The sequence below is a fragment of the Bos javanicus genome, chromosome 11 (genome assembly GCF_032452875.1).
Source record: "Bos javanicus breed banteng chromosome 11, ARS-OSU_banteng_1.0, whole genome shotgun sequence".
NCBI lineage: Eukaryota > Metazoa > Chordata > Mammalia > Artiodactyla > Bovidae > Bos > Bos javanicus.
Window position 1 is genome coordinate 54,801,668 of NC_083878.1, and position 19,005 is coordinate 54,820,672.

The following is a 19,005-nucleotide window of genomic DNA, read 5'->3' on the forward strand; positions in this document are numbered from 1 at the left end:
TTAAAACAGTGTTATTTTTTGGCTGGTCAAGGATCCCCACAAATTAAAGGAGACATGGAAAAGCAGGGAGGGTCTAAAAATGGGCCAGGAGGTTTGTATCATTAGATGATATCCTAAGGTATAAGGAATAGAAAAAATATGCAGTTCGTTGGACTAGAGACTGGCGACCTAAGGTCAACCCTCAGTTCTACCCTTATGTCTCCCAGGGGAGGATTTTTTTTAATGACTCGAGAGAATCACTTTGGTCTAGTCTTGGTTCCATGATGCTACTAGCAATGTATCTGGCCTATAAAATGTCTCCCTTCTAAGAGTCTATCAGCTTAACGTGTCCCTTATACAGAGGTTCAAGAATATCGTGTGACTTGTCCATAATCACACCACTTACTATCTGCAGAGTAGGATCAATCTACCTGCCTCAGCTTCCCAATCAAATTCTCAATCTTCTCTACAACAGCTTCAGTAAAGAAGCAAAATGAGAAAAGTTTGAAAAATTTACAGTCATTTCACCAGGACATGTGAAAAATGTGACTTGTGTGTATGTGTGTGCACACATATGTGCTCAGTCATGTCTGACTCTGTATGGACTGTAGCCCCACCAGGATCCTCTGTCCATGGGATTCTCCATGCAAGAATACTGGAGTGGTTGCTATGCCTTCCTCCAGGGGATCTTCCCACCCAAGGATCAAATCTGCATATCTTGCATCTCCTGGATTGGCAGGTGGATTCTTTACCACTGTGGCACCTGCAAAGCCCCAAAAATGTAGTAAGGACTATTTAAAGGATTGGCTCAGACGCAAATTAGTTTCACTGGGAGCAGAAAGATGAGATCGTAAGTTGGCAACCACAACAGGAGACTTTGAATGATGCATGAAGAAGGATTTCTCAACAGATCTCTAATCATTGCAATGGCCTGAAAACTAGAAAGTTGAATTAAAAATTTCCTGACCCAATATAGAACAAAATCTCCCTCATCAGGACTGATCAGCCTCTGGAATCTCTAACCATTTTTACCCTGGAGGCCACCTCGCTTAGCTCCTTTTTTCTGCTCTTACCCCATACTTTGTATTTTCTCCAGTATAACCAGGATACTCCATTGAAGATCTAACTCAGATCATGGTATTCTCCTGCTCAGAAAACTTCAATGGCTTCCATCAATCATTCAATATGGTTCTTAGGCCACATGTGTCATTCTCTGCCTGGAACACATTTCCCTGAGAACTTTTATGGCTTGTTAACCTCCTCCTTCTCTAAATCTCTTCCCAAATGTTGCCCAGTGCACTTCTGTGGTAGCTCAGATGGTAAAGAATCTGTCTGCAATGCAGGAAACCAGTGTTTGATCACTAGGTCAGAAAGATCTCCTGGAGAAGGGAATGGCCACCCACTCCAGCCAGTATTCTTACCTGGAGAATTCCATGAACAGAGAAGTATGGCAAGCTATAGTACATGGGGTTGCAAAGAGTCGGACATGACTGAACAACTAACATACTGGATCACCCTTCATAAAACCCACCCCCATCCTATGCTTTATCCTCTCAATAGTTTGTTGGTTTTCTCTATGGCATATTAACTAATATATCTAGTTGTTTATTCCCTGTCTCCCACCAAAGGAATATAAATTCTTGACTGGCCCTAACAATTTAGTGCCTGTTGCATACTGTATTAGTTCTCAAATCTTGGAATACTATTGCACGTCCATTGAGCTTGATTTTTATCACAGCAACAACCAGAAACACTGCACCACAAATACATGGTGTGATCAATATATGATCAAAAGGAATGCACCAACCTAATGTTTAAACTGTGAACTACCTTCAGCTAATATTTCTCATGGTATCTTAGAGATATGTATGGGTTTCCCTTGACATTTTAAAATATCTTGCAATGCTCCAGGGCATCTTCATGACCATTTTGGGAGATGTGAAGTTAAGCGGTAGAATCTTATCTGAATCCTGTCTTAGGTCCTACTGTTTCTCCTTTCTGCCTTCAGAAGTTTCACATGCAACAGAATTAATGGGTTTAAATTACAAAAGTTCAATGCAGAGATATCATTATAGATTTTTTCATGGTCATTCTATGACAGGTAACTTTTTTTTTTTGAAAACAGTTATTCTGACACCAAGATATTATCACCTTTTGTGCTATCCACCTACTTTACTTTCCAACATTAAATGTTTAACTCCTTGTGTATTAAATATACCCTTGGTCCTCTTTATTTGAGGATTCTTTACTTGAGAATTTGCCTACTCATCAAAGTTTCTCTGAAATCTCTAAATTAATATTTTTGTAGTAATTCACAGACGTGTGTGTACAGTTCAGTTCAGTTCAGTTCAGCCACTCAGTCGTGTCCGACTCTTTGCGATCCCATGAATCGCAGAACGCCAGGCCTCTCTGTCCATCACCAACTCCCAGAGTTCACTCAGACTCATGTCTATTGAGTCAGTGATGCCATCCAGCCATCTCATCCTCTGTCGTCCCCTTCTCCTCCTGCCCCCAATCCCTCCCAGCATCAGAGTCTTTTCCAATGAGTCAACTCTTCGCATGAGGTGGCCAAAGTACTGGAGTTTCAGCTTTAGCATCATTCCTTCCAAAGAAATCCCAGGGCTGATCTCCTTCAGAATGGACTGGTTGGATCTCCTTGTAGTCCAAGGGACTCTCAAGAGTCTTCTCCAACACCACAGTTCAAAAGCATCAATTCTTCGGTGCTCAGCTTTCTTCACAGTCCAACTCTCACATCCATACATGACCGATGGAAAAACCAAAGCCTTGACTAGACGGACCTTTGTTGGCAAAGTAATGTCTCTGCTTTTCAATATGCTGTCTAGGTTGGTCATAACACGTGTGTACACAATATGGCAAAAACTTTTGAGTCACCCAACATGCAAATTTCCAGCTGAGGTCAAACAGCACAATCTTCTGCTTTCTTATTTCAACTCTTATACTATAAACAAGTATCCTTTTTGCAGTCTGTTTAGTGCCACATTTTTCATTTTTGTCCTTTGTGTTATTTCTCTGCTTAAAATGGCTTCCAACTGTAGTGCTGAGGTGTTGTTTAGAATACCGAAATGCAAGAAGGTTATGTTGCACCTTTCAGAGAAAATGCATTAGATAAGCTTCTTTCAGGCATGAGTAATAGTGTGATTGGCTATCCCTGGTGGCCCAGATGGTAAAAATCTGCCTATAATGCAGGATACCTGGGTTCAATCCTTGGGTCAAGAATATTCCCTGGAGAAGGGCACAGCAACCCACTCTAGTATTCTTATCTGGAGAATCCCATGGACAGAGGAGCAACAGGGGTTGCAAAGAGTTGGACACGACTGAGTGACTACACTGTCTTTCTTTCTTTTTCATTCTTTTGGCTGTGAGTTCAATGTATATGTATCAACAATATGCATTAAATAAAATGTGTTTAAACAAAAACACACATTAAACAAGCTAATATATTGATCAGTTGATGAAGATGTGACCAGAGGCTCACAGGAACCCAACCTTGAATTTCTCCTAGGAGCAATGATTCCGTATTCCTTAATTCAGAATTCACTGAAGGCAACTACCACAAATAACAAAAATCAAATAAATTCTGGTGAGCCATATTTGCCTATTCATTTTTTAAACTACTCTGTTAAGGTAATCAGAAAATTCCTATGTAGCTAACAGATCACCAAGGACAAGCCTTAGCAAGAAGCAAACAAAAAAAGTTGTATGAAAGAGAAGCAGAGTTGTTCTGCTCCCAAAGGAAAGTAAGAGCCTTAAAGGTGAGGTTGAAATACCGGAAGGACAAGCTTTGTTTGCTTCAGAGGGTTGCCTTGAGCTGGCCTGGAGCACCTACATACTAACATCACCATTAAATATGTATTGATTGCTGAAAGGCAAGGTGATAGGGAATCTGACCTTTCAAGGTCCTTTCTGCATTTATTTTTTGGAAAATAATTCTTATTTTTCCAAAGCATAACCAACACTTTGAGAGAGAAGAAGGCATGGCCAGTTTAGCTGGAAAAGAGCTCCACTTGTCTTACTGTCTTTCGCTCGACTCAGTGCAATGATATTTTAAAGCAGACTTAACTATCATACATAGAAAGCAAACCAAGAATTTAAGTATGAAATGAAGCCATTTTGGTGCTGAAAGGAGAAAGACTTTTAAAATAACAATTTGTACATACCATACATTTCTCCCTTCCTGTTTTAAGTGATGTGAAATCCATCCGATCAAATCACTTGAAATGTCAAGATAGAGGAATGACACTTTATGTAACAAAGATATGGCATTTTTACCTAAATTATGTTTTTTTACAGCTCATGAATGAATAAGTGAATGATGGCTATAAACTTGCTCAGCCTCCCAGATGAATAGTTGTCACAAAAATGTGAAGGCTAACAAAGCAGAAAAATGGCAAAAAAGGGAATATGTCTTGAGAATTACAGTGGAATTTAGTGCCAAATGCTTTGAAAACATAATTCTCATGGTCTATTATTTCACAAGTTAGTATATAATGGGAAAAATACAGGTTTAAAAGCCTATTTTTCCTTTGTCCTCTAATTCTCATACTTTTCCCTCTGTCACCTTCCTATCTCCAGAGGTATCTGTTTCTTTTGCTCCCTAACATACATTGTATTTTTTTTTATATTTACTTTTATTTATTTATTTATTGGCTGTGCTGGGTATTAATTGCAGCATGGGGAATCTAGTTCTCTAACCAGGGGTTAAACTCGGGGTCTTCTGCATTGGGAGCCTAGAGTCTTAGCCACTGGACCACCAGGGAAGTCCATCACACATAGTATTAAGCACTGTGCCAAATAATGCATCACTATGAAGGGAAAAAAAATACAGCTTCTGCTTTCCAAAAGTTCAGCCTAAAGAAGGTTGCTGCTGTCATTTGGTGGTTAATTTGTGTCCAACTCTTGTGACACCATGGACTGTAGCCCACCAGACCCCTCTGTCCATGGGCTCTCCCGGGCAAAATACTGGACTGGGTTGCCGTTTTCCTTCTTCAGTGGCTAAGTCGTGTCCAACTCTTTTGTGACCCCATGGACTGCAGCTCAACAGGCTTCTCTGTCCATGGGATCTCCCAGACAAAAACACTGGAATAGGTTGCCATTTCCTTCTCCAGGGGGTCTTCCCAACCCAGGGATCAAACCCATGTCTCCTGCCAGTGCAGGTGGATTCTTTACCACTGAGCCACCAGGGAAGCCCCTAAAAAAAGTAATAGACCTCAAAAAAATATATATAGTGTAAAGATTATGATCACAGCAGAAAGATTTACAGGTAGTTAAAGAAAAGAATCAGTATTTTTGAGGGAGAAAATTTAGGGAAAGAAGATTTGAGCCAGGTCTTGAAAGGTAGTAAGAGTTTGACAGATCTAAAATAGGAAAGTTGGAAGAACAGGAAATACGTCTGACCATCTTGTCCAAAATTGAATTCCACATTGTTATATACATTTAGTACTGTCTGATACAACTTATATGATTCTCTGAACACTTTGAATTAATCATGGAATTATTTAACATGGAAAATCAAGTTGCTTAAAGATGAGAAGATAAGAATATGCTATGGTTGCTCCCCAGCAAAGAAGCTAGCTGAATGTTTCAGGAGAATCATTAACGTCCATAAAGATGGAAGAGAGACTTTTTCTGGTGATGCTCTACTCTGCCTGCTCAGATCACCTTGGAAGCATCATGCTGTGTCCTGGGTACCACAGTCAAAAAGGATATACATAGGTTTAATGACTTCATGATTTCGAAGATACCCAAATTTGGAGGAGAATTAATGCCATACATGAACTCTTTAAAGAACTAAGTGTGTATTGTCCAGAGAGACCAATAAATCACAGATACTTCTTGAAGTACTGAAAGACTGCATACAGAAAATAAGTTGATTTAAAATAGATTGTTACTGTTTTGCTGTGTTTGAGGGGATGTTGGTTTAGATGCTCAGTGGTCACCCCGAGAGAAAGTTTTTCAAGATGCACTCAGCGATTAACTTATAGTTCATTGAACAGCCCCAGAGACAACAATGAAGGTTGAGGATGGAGATGTAGTCTAGGGCTGCCTCATCCAAAATGGTGGCCACAGATACACGGAGCTACTGAGAATTTTAAATGAAGCTGGTGCCATGTGTTGAAATGCTACCTTTGGATATTGATTGAAGTAAATAAAATATGTTCTTAAAACTAATTTCATCTGTTTTTTTTTCCTTATCAACATAACTACTAAAAATTGAAATTGTACATGTGGTTTATATATATTTCCATAGGATAGCAAGATGAGCACTGCAGACTCATCATCTCTGCCTCAGTCCTAATAGCCACAAACATATCCGTGTCATCAACCTAAGTTTATTTTATAAAAGAGTTCTATGGCTAAGAAAAGCATTTGAAACCTGCTATACTTAACTGTCAATAAGGCAAGGAGAAAAAGTTATGATGGAATATTACACAGCTGTTAAGTAGAATAAGGTAAGCTATTGTCTTCACAGAGATAGACAAAGGCACACTGTGGGCAAACAAAGCAAGTTATAAGTAACTCTTAACTGAGTTTTGAAATCTGTTATATTATGCTTTCTCGTGTGTGTCTAATCATTTAGGCAATGGTTTGGAAGACTCACAGCTACACAGATCAGAAGATTGAGGGATGGGAAGATAGTAGGAAAGGTGATAGGAGAGGTTTGCTGAAAGATTATTTAGCCTAATGATCTGTTACAAGAAGAATGTAGCTATCTATCACTTTATTGCATTATCATTATTATTATCATTATCATGATCACTAACACTACTAAGCTGGGTGATCTTCATTTTCTTCCACCACATGGCTTTCTGATTATAATGGGAAATGGTGTTAGCAAAGGGGAATGGCAAGGGCACCCCTAAGTGGGTATCAAATTAAGGTAATAATGTGTGGAAGAAGCAGGCAGGACATCACCCTTCAGGGCATTCAGTGCTGATCTAGACTTGTTGGGATCACTAATCCCTTTATAAGTAAAAAGTCCCCCTTGTCTGACCAAATGAGGAGCTAAACAGCTTACTACGTTAAACTAAATAATCAAGAAAAAATTACAAAGAGTAAATTCTTTGGGGACCCTACTGGACACTCCAATCAGCTCCAAGCTACAGAGACCTCACATACCCTGATCATCAGCACAGCCTTTCTGATGTCCCGAACGCCGTCATACACCAGGCGAGAGGCATCGATGAACTCGTTCTCCTCAAATGGCTGAGGGACGTTGGCACTCAGGGCTTCAATGGCAACCTCCACTTGTTCAGCAAAGCGTGGCATCACTGGTGTAAACAAAGTGAAAAGCAGTGGATTAGGCAGTCTTTCTTTCATGCTTCCTTGTTTCTCTTAGGGAAGGTGGCAGGCTCTGGGCATTCCAACATTCAAATGGAGCCTGGTGTCCACCTGTCCAGTAGGAGATAGACCCAATTTAATGATCTTTGTGCCACTTACCTTCAGCAGGGGGAGGAAATCATTACTCCATGAAAGGTGATGGATGGTCTGCAACAGAGCAACTTTATGAAACCTGCCCAAGTTAGTGTGGTATACTGTATGTGAGTCCAGTTTTCACGTTATCATAAGCTGAGTTTCTACTACGAACAAAGCTAGTGGAGGTGATGGAATTCCAGTGGAGCTACTTCAAATCCTGAAAGATGATGCTGTGAAAGTGCTACACTCAATATGCCAGCAAATTTGGAAAACTCAGCAATGGCCACAGGACTGGAAAAGGTCAGTTTTCATTCCAATCCCAAAGAAAGGCAATGCCAAAGAATGCTCAAACTACCACACAGTTGCACTCATCTCACACACTAGTAAAGTAATACTCAAAACTCTACAAGCCAGGCTTCAGCAATACGTGAACCATGAACTTCCAGATGTTCAAGCTGGTTTTATAAAAGGCAGAGGACCCAGAGATCAAATTGCCAACATCCGCTGGATCATAGAAAAAGCAAGAGAGTTCCAGAAAAACATCTATTTCTACTTTATTGACTATACCAAAGCCTTTGACTGTGTGGATCACAACAAACTGTGGAAAATTCTGAAAGAGATGGGAATACCAGACCACCTGACCTGCCTCTTGAGAAACCTGTATGCAGCTCAGGAAGCAACAGTTAGAACTGGACATGGAACAACAGACTGGTTCCAAATGGGAAAAGGAGTACGTCAAGGCTGTATATTGTCACTCTGCTTATTTAACTTATATGCAGAGTACATCATGAGAAATGTTGGGCTGGAAGAAGCATAATCTGGAACCAAGATTGCTGGGAGAAATATCAATAACCTCAGATATGCAGATGACACCATCCTTATGGCAGAAAGTGAAGAGGAACTAAAGAGCCTCTTGATGAAAGTGAAAGAGGAGAGTGGAAAAGTTGACTTAAAGCTCAACATTCAGAAAACTAAGATCATGGCATCTGGTCCCATCACTTCATGGAAAATAGATGGGGAAACAATGGAAACAGTGTCAGACTTTATTTTTTTTGGGCTCCAAAATCACGGCAGATGGTGATTGCAGCCATGAAATTAAAAGACGCTTACTCCTTGGAAGGAAAGTTATGACCAACCTAGATAGCATATTGAAAAGCAGAGACATTGCTTTGCCAACAAAGGTCCGTCTAGTCAAGGCTATGGTTTTTCCAGTGGTCATGTATGGATGTGAGAGTTGGACTGTAAAGAAAGCTGAGCGCCGAAGAATTGATGCTTTTGAACTGTGGTGCTGGAGAAGACTCTTGAGAGTCCCTTGGACTGCAAGGAGATCCAACCAGTTCATCCTAAAGGAGATCAGCCCATCCTAAAGATCAGCCCTGGGTGTTTTTTGGAAGGAATGATGCTAAAGCTGAAACTCCAGTACTTTGGCCACCTCATGCGAAGAGTTGACTCATTGGAAAAGACTCTGATGCTGGGAGGGATTGGGGGCAGGAGGAAAAGGGGACGACAGAGGATGAGATGGCTGGATGACATCACCGACTTGATGGATGTGAGTTTGAGTGAACTCTGGGAGATGGTGATGGACAGGGAGGACTGGCATGCTGCAATTCATGGGTTCACAAAGAGTCGGACACAACTGAGTGACTGAACTGAACTGAACTGAACTGCAGCTGAGTTTCACTTCTGCTAACTCCTAACTGTGAAACCTTGACCATGCTTTCTTGCTGCTGCTCCTTTTACTCGCTAAGTCATGTCCAACTCTTTGTGACTCTATGGCCTATAGCCCACCAGGCTCTTCTGTATGGGATTTCCCAGGCAAGAATACTGGAGTGGGTTGTCATTTCCTTCCTGACACAGGAATCGAACACTCCTCTCCTGCTTGGCAGGTGGATTCTTTACTACCGAGGTACCTAGAAAACCTACCATCTTTTCTAAAACCTTGTAAGTCTGTTTCTTTGTCTATAAAATATAATAGTAAATCCTAGCTTGGGGTTCAGTGAGGTAATGCATACAAATGCACTGGATGGCATCTGTCCTTAAAAAGCCTCAATAAATACACAACTAATATCAGACACTACAGTCACAGCTGGTTGAGTAGCAGACTTAGTCTACATCATTGCATAGTAAAATATGAACAAAATGATCCAATCCATTCCACTTCTTTCTGGAGTGCAGGTCTTGAGACTTTGAAGGTGGGGAAACGGCTGTGGAGGGAGACTTGTGGAAAGACTGTCTAAGAGAGGAGAGAGAAATCCCAGAATATTCCGTCAGAAAGATTACAGAAAGAGACCAATGGACTCAAAACCAAATTTGATTCTGTTCCATTTTACCAGGACTTTGTTGATATGCCAGAGGATACATATGAACATGTTAAAATGCAGGCACCTCTTTCCTGAAATGAGGACACCTGCATACAGACTGGAAGTTTGTAGAAAGTACACTTAGTGGCTACTTAAGAAATGCTTATTCACTGATTCTTGAAAACTATAACTCAATTTTTTCAATTGTTATCTTGTAAAAATCAATTCACATGGCAAATGAAAGCCAGAAGCACAATTTATTTTATTTACAAGGACAATAAAGTAGAAATGCCATTCATCTCTTTCCATTTCTGGACTCTCATGCCTGGTTCATCATGATACTCATTTTCATTCTCAGTTTAGTTCAGTCGCTCAGTCGTGTCCGACTCTTTGCAACCCCATGAACCACAGCACGCCAGGCCTCCGTGTCCATCACCAACTCCTGGAGTCCACCCAAACCTATGTCCATTGTGTCAGTGATGCCATCCAACCATTTTCATCCTCAGTGGATATTTTAACATCCATTTTAATCCCTAGCATGAGAAACTCTGCTAGATTACTCTCAAGGATCAGAGTAGTCAAGATAAAACACTCCTTAAAAATTGTATTTCTACTAGGAAAAGTCAAACATTATTTTTAAAAGAAGAATGTTAGAAGAAAACAGAGTAACCACTCTTTCAATAGAAATTATCGAAACCAAAGCATTTCAAAGGGTAAATTTCCTCTGTGAGTAAATTTCTATCGTTGGTTCTCTATACTATTCGAATTTTTCACTTGGGCCTTTGAACTGCTTTTATATGAAAGGAACTGAGAGATATTGACTTGGATTGCTGCAAAATATGATTCAAATAAAAATATATTTCTAAAAACTACCACATTAAGCTAAAACCATTTTAGTTATCCATTTGTGTTGGGAATTAACTGTTTTACATGATTAACTAATCTAGATCATTGAGATTGACCTTCTTAAGCATGAAAACATTTTTGTATGTATCTATCATTTTCATATGAGTGTCTTCCTTAAAGTTAAAAATTCCTTTCTTTTCTTAAACCAAATTGTAAATAATATTAATCCCATTTCATATCAAAGCTGCCATCATGGCCATCAACAATTTTACAGATGTGTATGATAGCATCAGTAGAATTTATATGCACAAATCTTTGTCCTTTTTTTTTATAACTGATCAATGATTGGTATTCCCACATCTACTTAAGATAAATACTCTTACAAATCAATAAGACAAAAATTAAAAATAGATAAGAGATTAGAAAAGGTGCTTCACAGAAAGGAAATCCCATATTATTGATAAACAGCTAAGATACTTGACTTCACTGATAATTGGAAAAATTACAATGTAAACAATGAGATACTTCATACTTGTTGGTGGATGGGAAAACAAATTAAGGCTTACAATATACATCTTACTGAGCATGTGAAAAAAAGCGTACTCTTCTACATAGATGGAGAAAAAAATGGCATATGCTTTGTCAAAATCTAGTAAAATGAAACTTTCTAGTCCTAACCAGTAAATTAGAACATTAGCTAGAGCATGGCCAAATACTGACTTCTGGGACGATACTGATTATGAGACTGTTTACATTGGGAGTACAGGAATTTCCTGTGTTTCTACAGTTACAGCTGTCTTTTGTTAGGTTTAATATTCCAAGAGTTAATAATAACAAGAGTATTATTAAACCTGCAAATAATAAGTGCTTTAAAGGATCAGATATTGCCAAATGTTAATATTTGTTATACCTTGGAGTACAAGTTGGGTGTAAGTTTTATGAGTCTCTGTTAGTTTGGTATATTTGAATCTTCTCAAATTTCAAATATTTAAAAAGAGATCAATACATTACCCATAAAGCTGTATCTCTCCTTATAGAATAAGGCTCTGAAAAAAATTAAGTTCTAGTTCATGGACCAGAACATAGTAGAAATTGATTTGATCCACAGTACTAAGTGAGGAAATCCCTCAGAAACTGTGACTGTGATCACATGCTTAATATTCCACCTTAAAACCTGCCAGCTGGAAACCTGAGTCTAGCAGTCCCCACCCCCTCCACTCTCTGGAGGAAAACCTTTGATTAAAGTCTAAAAGGAAGAGCGGAGTTGTATTGCTTTGTTTTGTCTGTTCAAGATCATCTTGAGGAGAGCTGGGGAGGAGAAAAATGCAGGCGGTCACAGGTTCTCTTTCTCCACATGCCTCTAGCCCTAATTCTCTCAAGTGAGATAGAAGAAAGCTAAACTCTGTGTGTACTCAGTCACTTCAGTCGTGTCTGACTCTTTGCGACCCCATGGACTGTAGCCCGCCAGGCTTCTCTGTCCTTGGGATTCTCCAGGCAAGAATACTGGAGTGGATTGCCTGCTCTCCTCTAGGGAATCTTCCCAGTCCAAGTATTGAATTTGTGTCTCTTATGTCCTATGAATTGCAGGCAGATTCTTTACTGCTGAACCACCAGGGAAACCCCAAGCTAAACTCTAATGGACCATTTTCATAAGGGACACTCTGGGGCCCAAAACATCACCTGTACTGCTTGGGAACCCAAGCAGGTTTGGAGAAGGGTATTCTGTTTGCTCCAGCATGGAGTGCAGAATCCCACTTGTTAGATTTAGGAGTTAGAGTTTTTGCAGGAACAACAATGTTGTGGATGTGGCATTGTCAGAAAAGGCAGAAACAAGAGACTGCAACAGAAAATACCATCCATATTCCAAGGAGGAAAAAAAAAAATGGTGGAGGAACAGATGTGAAAGTTTTACTTTTCCAAAGAGGTGCTCAAAGGGAAATTTAGCATTAATATTCCAGTGACTTATTACACTGCTCAAGCTGGTATAACCTAGAGCTTGAACTGATTCCATTTGATATTTATATATTATAAGAGACAAGACATCTATTTCTCTTACTACAATCAGCATTTTTAGGGTCTGATTCTTAAGAAAATTTTGCTCCATGCTCTGTTGCTAAGTGTATTCACTTATTTATTTAGGGCTTGGTCAACTGCTACCACACTTTAACCAACATACCTTTGCTCTCCACACTGCTGTTCTATTTTCTGTTTAAGTTTTATCCTCTTTTGTATTTGAAGTGATAAGACAGACAAACAAAAGTTTACAGGACAGTTTGGATTCCTGGGTGACTCAGTGGCAAAGAATCCACCTGCCAATGCAGAAGACACAGGAGACTCAGGTTTGATTCCTGGATTGCAAAAATCTCCTGGAGGTCCAGGGAGGGCGTGGCAATGCACTCCAGTATTCTTGCCTGGAGAATCCCATGGACAGAGGAGCCTGGTGGGCTACAGTACACAGAGTAACAAACAGTCAGACATGACAAGTGACTAAGCATACACGTACACACCAGTATTCTTGCCCGGAAAATCCCATGAATAGGGGAACCCGGCAGGTTGCAGTCCACAGGGTTGCAAAGAGTCAGATATGACTTAGCGACTGAATACACACACGTGATCCATCATGACAAACCGAAGATTTTACTTTAACTATGAATTCTTCCAGCACTTTAATAGGGTCTGAAACATGAAATACTCTCAAAGTAATACTGCAATAGAAAAAGCCTGAAAGTACTTCCAATATGACGCTAATTCTGCTTCCCACTAAATAGGACAAAACACAGCACTGCCTTTGTGAGTCACATATTCTCTATTAACAGAATTTCTGATATGGGATTATATAAATAGAAGCTTCTTTCTAATTTCTGAATTACATCCAAAAGTGTAGACACCACATTATGAATTGTGAATTACTCCTTAATAGCTCATGTCCTAAAAGGGTGATCAAAGTTGGAAATAAACTCTTAAATTCTCCCTGTACTTTTGCATGCAGAGTGCACACTAGGCCACAGAATAACATTCCAGAAGTAATGAAATCAGAGTTAAGTATGGATATAAAAATCAAGGTCACCTTGTTCTGGTGTCGATGGAGATCCTAAACCAGAGGTGAGGAAGATCTAGACTCAGTCCTCCTGAGAGACTTCAGCTGTGAAGTTTCAGAGCACAGGGTGAGTCAATAAAATGAACGAAAAGTTGTACTAAAGATGCAAATAGGATTGCTGACAATCATAAGAGCCAATCCAAGGTAAACCGGAGGAAGTGGAAATGAATGGCCAATCCAAGCAACTAGCTCTGAGAAACTACCCAAAATTTCCATGCCTTGCTTTAAATCTTCCAATCACTCCCTTTACTATAAAAGGGATAATAAAACCTCTTTATCAAGATATAAACACAAGCATCTTACACCTGCCTATAATTCTTATCTGCCTCTGTCTTCCCACCTATTCCTACCTATATTCAAACGTTTCAATTAGATTGAATTACTTCTATGTCTTCAAATATGACAGAGACATACCATGTCATACCAACATGTCCATGATCAATGGACTAAATGGACTTTCATACTAAAATATACTTCTCTCTCTGGCCCTGGTCAATACTTCCTCAATCTTCAATACCCAGATTAGAATCAACTGCCATTGTGAAGGATTCCTTAATTCCAAGACACTCCAAAGTTGGCAGTTCTCTATAATTTTATAGCCTCTTAATTATTCCTGCACTAATAGAGTACTTGATACAATCCAATAGGATTGTTTACTGCACTCTACTTCTGTATGTCAACTTCAGGGAGTCACTTTTAGGCAGAGACCATATCTTCCTCATTCATTGCATCTCAAGCTTATATTATACTTCTAGTATAGCTCATCAATTCAGATGGAAGAAGGATGGGAAGTGAAAGAATGGGACACAGGAAGGAAACTGTTTGTCATTGAATATTTCAGGGACAAAATGAGCAGTATCACATTCCACATATTAAGTTTCTCTCTGCCCATCACTTCCTATTAATTCAGTGATTTTATTAAAACATTTCATAAGGTATTGTTGTTGTTCAATAGCTAAGTAGTATATGACTCTTTGTGACCCCATGGACTGCATGCCAGGCTTCTCTGTCTTTCACTGTCTCCTGGAGTTTGATCTAATTCATGTCCATTGAGTCGGTGATGTTATCTAACCATCTCATCCTCTGCCGCCCCTTTCTCCTTTTGCCTTCAAACTTTCCCAGCATCAAGGTTCAAATGAGTCAGCTCTTCGTATCAGGTAGCCAGTGTATTGAAGCTTCAGCTTTAGTCCTTCCAATGGATATTCAGGGTTGATTTCCTTTAGCATTGAGTGGTTTGATTTCCTTGCAGTCCAAGGGACTCTCAAGAGTCTTCACCAGCACCATAATTTGAAAGCATCAGTTCTTCAGTGCTCAGTCTTCCTTATGGTCCAACTGTCACATCTATACATGACTACTAGACAAACCACAGCTTTGAGTATACAGACTTCTGTTGGCAAACACATGTTTCTACTTTTTAATACACTGTCTAGGTTTCTAAACATAGAAACCTAGACATTTCTAGACATGTCTCTCATAGGTTTCCTTCCAAGGAGTAAGTGTCTTTTCATTTCATGGCTTCAGTCACTATCTGTAGTGATTCTAGAACCAAGGAAAAGGAAATCTGTCACTGCTTTCACTTTTTCCCCTTCTACTTGCCATGAAGTAATGGAACCAGATGCCATCATCTTAGATTTTTTTTAAAATTTAATTTAATTTTTATTTATTTTTTTTCTTTTTTTTTTAATTTTATTTTATTTTTAAACTTTACAATATTGTATTAGTTTTGCCAAATATCAAAATGAATCTGCCACAGGTATACATGTGTTCCCCATCCTGAACCCTCCTCCCTCCTCATACCATATCTCTGGGTCGTCCTAGTGCACCAGCCCCAAGCATCCAGTATCGTGCATTAAACCTGGACTGGTGACTCATTTCATATATGATATTATACGTATTTCAAAGCCATTCTCCCAAATCATCCCACCCTCTCCCTCTCCCACAGAGTCCAAAAGACTGTTCTATACATCGGTGTCTCTTTTGCTGTCTCGTACACAGGGTTATTGTTACCATCTTTCTAAATTCCATATATATGCATTAGTATACTGTATTGGTGTTTTTCTTTCTGGTTTACTTCACTCTGTATAATAGGCTCCAGTTTCATCCACCTCATTAGAACAGATTCAAAGGTATTCTTTTTAATGGCTGAGTAATACTCCATTGTGTATATGTACCACTGCTTTCTTTATCCATTCATCTGCTGATGGACATCTAGGTTGCTTCCATGTCCTGGCTATTATAAACAGTGCTGCGATGAACATTGGGGTACACGTGTCTCTTTCAATTCTGGTTTCCTCAGTGTGTATGCCCAGCAGTGGGATTTCTGGGTCATAAGGCAGTTCTATTTCCAGTTTTTTAAGGAATGTCCACACTGTTCTCCATAGTGGCTATACTAGTTTGCATTTCCACCAACAGTGTAAGAGGGTTCCCTTTTCTCCACACCCTCTCCAGCATGTATTGCTTGTAGACTTTTGGATCGCAGCCATTCTGACTGGCGTGAAATGGTACCTCATAGTGGTTTTGATTTGTATTTCTCTAATAATGAGTGATGTTGAGCATTTTTTCATGTGTTTGTTAGCCATCTGTATGTCTTCTTTGGAGAAATGTCTATTTAGTTTTTTGGCCCATTTTTTGACTGGGTCATTTATTTTTCTGGAATTGAGCTGTAGGAGTTGCTTGTATATTTTTGAGATTAGTTGTTTGTCAGTTGCTTCATTTGCCATTATTTTCTCCCATTCTGAAGGCTGTCTTTTCACCTTGCTTATAGTTTCCTTTGTTGTGCAGAAGCTTTTAAGTTTAATTAGGTCCCATTTGTTTATTTTTGCTTTTATTTGCAATATTCTGGGAGGTGGGTCATAGAGGATCCTGCTGTGATATATATCAGAGAGTGTTTTGCCTATGTTCTCCTCTAGGAGTTTTATAGTTTCTGGTCTTACGTTTATATCTTTAATCCACTTTGAGTTTATTTTTGTGTATGGTGTTAGAAAGTGTTCTAGTTTCATTCTTTTACAAGTGGTTGACCAGTTTTCCCAGCACCACTTGTTGAAGAGATTGTCTTTAATCCATTGTATATTCTTGCCTCCTTTGTCAAAGATAAGGTGTCCGTATGTGTGTGGATTTATCTCTGGGCTTTCTATTTTGTTCCATTGATCTATATTTCTGTCTTTGTGCCAGTACCATACTGTCTTGATGACTGTGGCTTTGTAGTAGAGCCTGAAGTCAGGCAGGTTGATTCCTCCAGTTCCATTCTTCTTTCTCAAGATAGCTTTGGCTATTCGAGGTTTTTTGTATTTCCATACAAATTGTGAAATTATTTGTTCTAGCTCTGTGAAGAATACCGTTGGTAGCTTGATCAGATCAGATCAGATCAGTCGCTCAGTCATGTCTGACTCTTTGCAACCCCATGAATTGCAGCATACCAGGCCTCCCTGTCCATCACCAACTCCCGGAGTTCACTCAGACTCACGTCCATCGAGTCAGTGATGCCATCCAGCCATCTCATCCTCTGTCATCCCCTTCTCCTCCTGCCCCCAATCCCTCCCAGCATCAGAGTCTTTTCCAATGAGTCAACTCTTCGCATGAGGTGGCCAAAGTACTGGACTTTCAGCTTTAGCATCATTCTTTGCAAAGAAATCCCCAGGGCTGATCTCCTTCAGAATGGACTGGTTGGTAGCTTGATAGGGATTGCACTGAATCTATAAATTGCTTTGGGTAGTATACTCATTTTCACTATATTGATACTTCCAATCCATGAACATCTAATAGATGGAGAAATATACCATCTTAGATTTTTTAATGTTGAGTTTTAAGCCAGCTTATTCACGCTCTTATTTTACCCTCACCAAGAGGCTCTTTAGTTCCTCTTCACTTTCTGCCATTAGAGTGGTAACATCTGCATATTTGAAATGTTGATATTTCTCCAAACAATCTTGATTCCACTTGTGCATCATCCAACCCAGCATTTTGCATGATGTACTCTGCACAGAAGATAAATGAGCAGGTTGACAATATTCAGTCGTGACATAGTCATTTCCTGATTTTTAACCGGTCAGTTGTTCCATGTCTGGTTCTAACTGTTGCTTCTTAACCTGCATACAGGTTTCTCTGGAGGTAGGTAAGGTGGTCTGGTATTCCTATATCTTTAAGAATTTTCCACAGTTTGTTGTGATCCCCACAATCAAAGGCTTTAGTGTAGTCAATGTGGAGAAGGAAATGGCAAACACTCCAGTATTCTTGGCTGGAGAATCCTATGGATGGAGGAGCCTGGTGGGCTGTGTCCATAGAGTTGCACAGAGCCCGACACAACTGAAGTGACTTAGCATGCATTGGAGAAGGAAATGGCAACCAACTCCAGTATTCTTGCCTGGAGAATCCCAGGGACAGAGGAGCCTGGTGGGCTGCCACCTATGGGGTCACACAGTGTCGGACATGACTGAAGCGACTTAGCAGCAGCAGCAGAAGTGTAGTCAATGAAGTAGTAATAGATGTCTTTTCTGGAATTCCTTTGCTTTCTCAATAATTCAACAGATGTTGGCAATTTGCTCTCTGGTTCCTCTGCCTTTTCTAAATCCAGCTTTACATCTAGAATTCTCAGCTCATGTACTTCTGAAGTTCAGCTTGAAGGATTTTGAATATTACCTTGCTAGGATGTTAAATGAGCACAATTGTATGGTAGTTTGAATACTCTTTGGAATTACCCTTCTTTGGGATTGAAATGAAAACTGTTACTTTCCAGTCCTGGGGCCCCTGCTGAGTTTTCCATATTTGCTGAAATATTGGGTGCAACAATTTAACAACATCATCTTTTAGGATTTTTAGATAGTTCCATCGGAATTCCATCACTTTCACTATCTTTGATCATAGCAATGCTTTCTAAGGCCCACTTGATTCCATACTTCAGAATGTCTGGCTTTAGGTGAGTGACCACACTATAGTGGTTATCCATGTCAATAAGACCTTTTCTGTACAGTTTTTCTGTGTATTCTTGCCACCTCTTCTTAATCTCTTCTGCTTCTGTTAGGTCCTTGCTGTTTCTGTCCTTTATCTTGCCCATCTTTGCATGAAACAGTCCCTTGATCTCTCCAATTTCTTGAACAGATCTCTAGTCTTTCCAATTCCACTGTTTTCCTCTATTTCTTTGCAATATTCATTTAAGAAGGCTTTCTTATCTCTCTTTGCTATTCTCTGAAACTCTGAATTAAGTTGAGTATATCTTTCTCTTTTGCCCCTGCTTTTCACTTGTCTTCTTTCCTCAACTATTTGTAAAGGCTTCTCAGACAAACACTTGGCCTTCTTGCATTTCTTTTTCTTTAAGATGTTTTTAATTACTGCCTCCTGTACAATGTTACATGC

General features: G+C 39.6%; 1 protein-coding gene across 5 annotated transcripts in view; it reads right to left on the reverse strand.

The window, feature by feature from the left end:
- Positions 1–19,005, reverse strand: part of CTNNA2 (catenin alpha 2) — a 1,363,902-nt gene that overhangs the window by 74,620 nt on the left and 1,270,277 nt on the right. For all 5 annotated transcript variants that reach the window (XM_061432723.1, XM_061432722.1, XM_061432721.1 and 2 more), the window contains one exon: positions 7,117–7,268. In XM_061432723.1, coding sequence (XP_061288707.1) covers positions 7,117–7,268 — 152 coding nt within the window. The remainder of the gene's footprint in view (positions 1–7,116; positions 7,269–19,005) is intronic.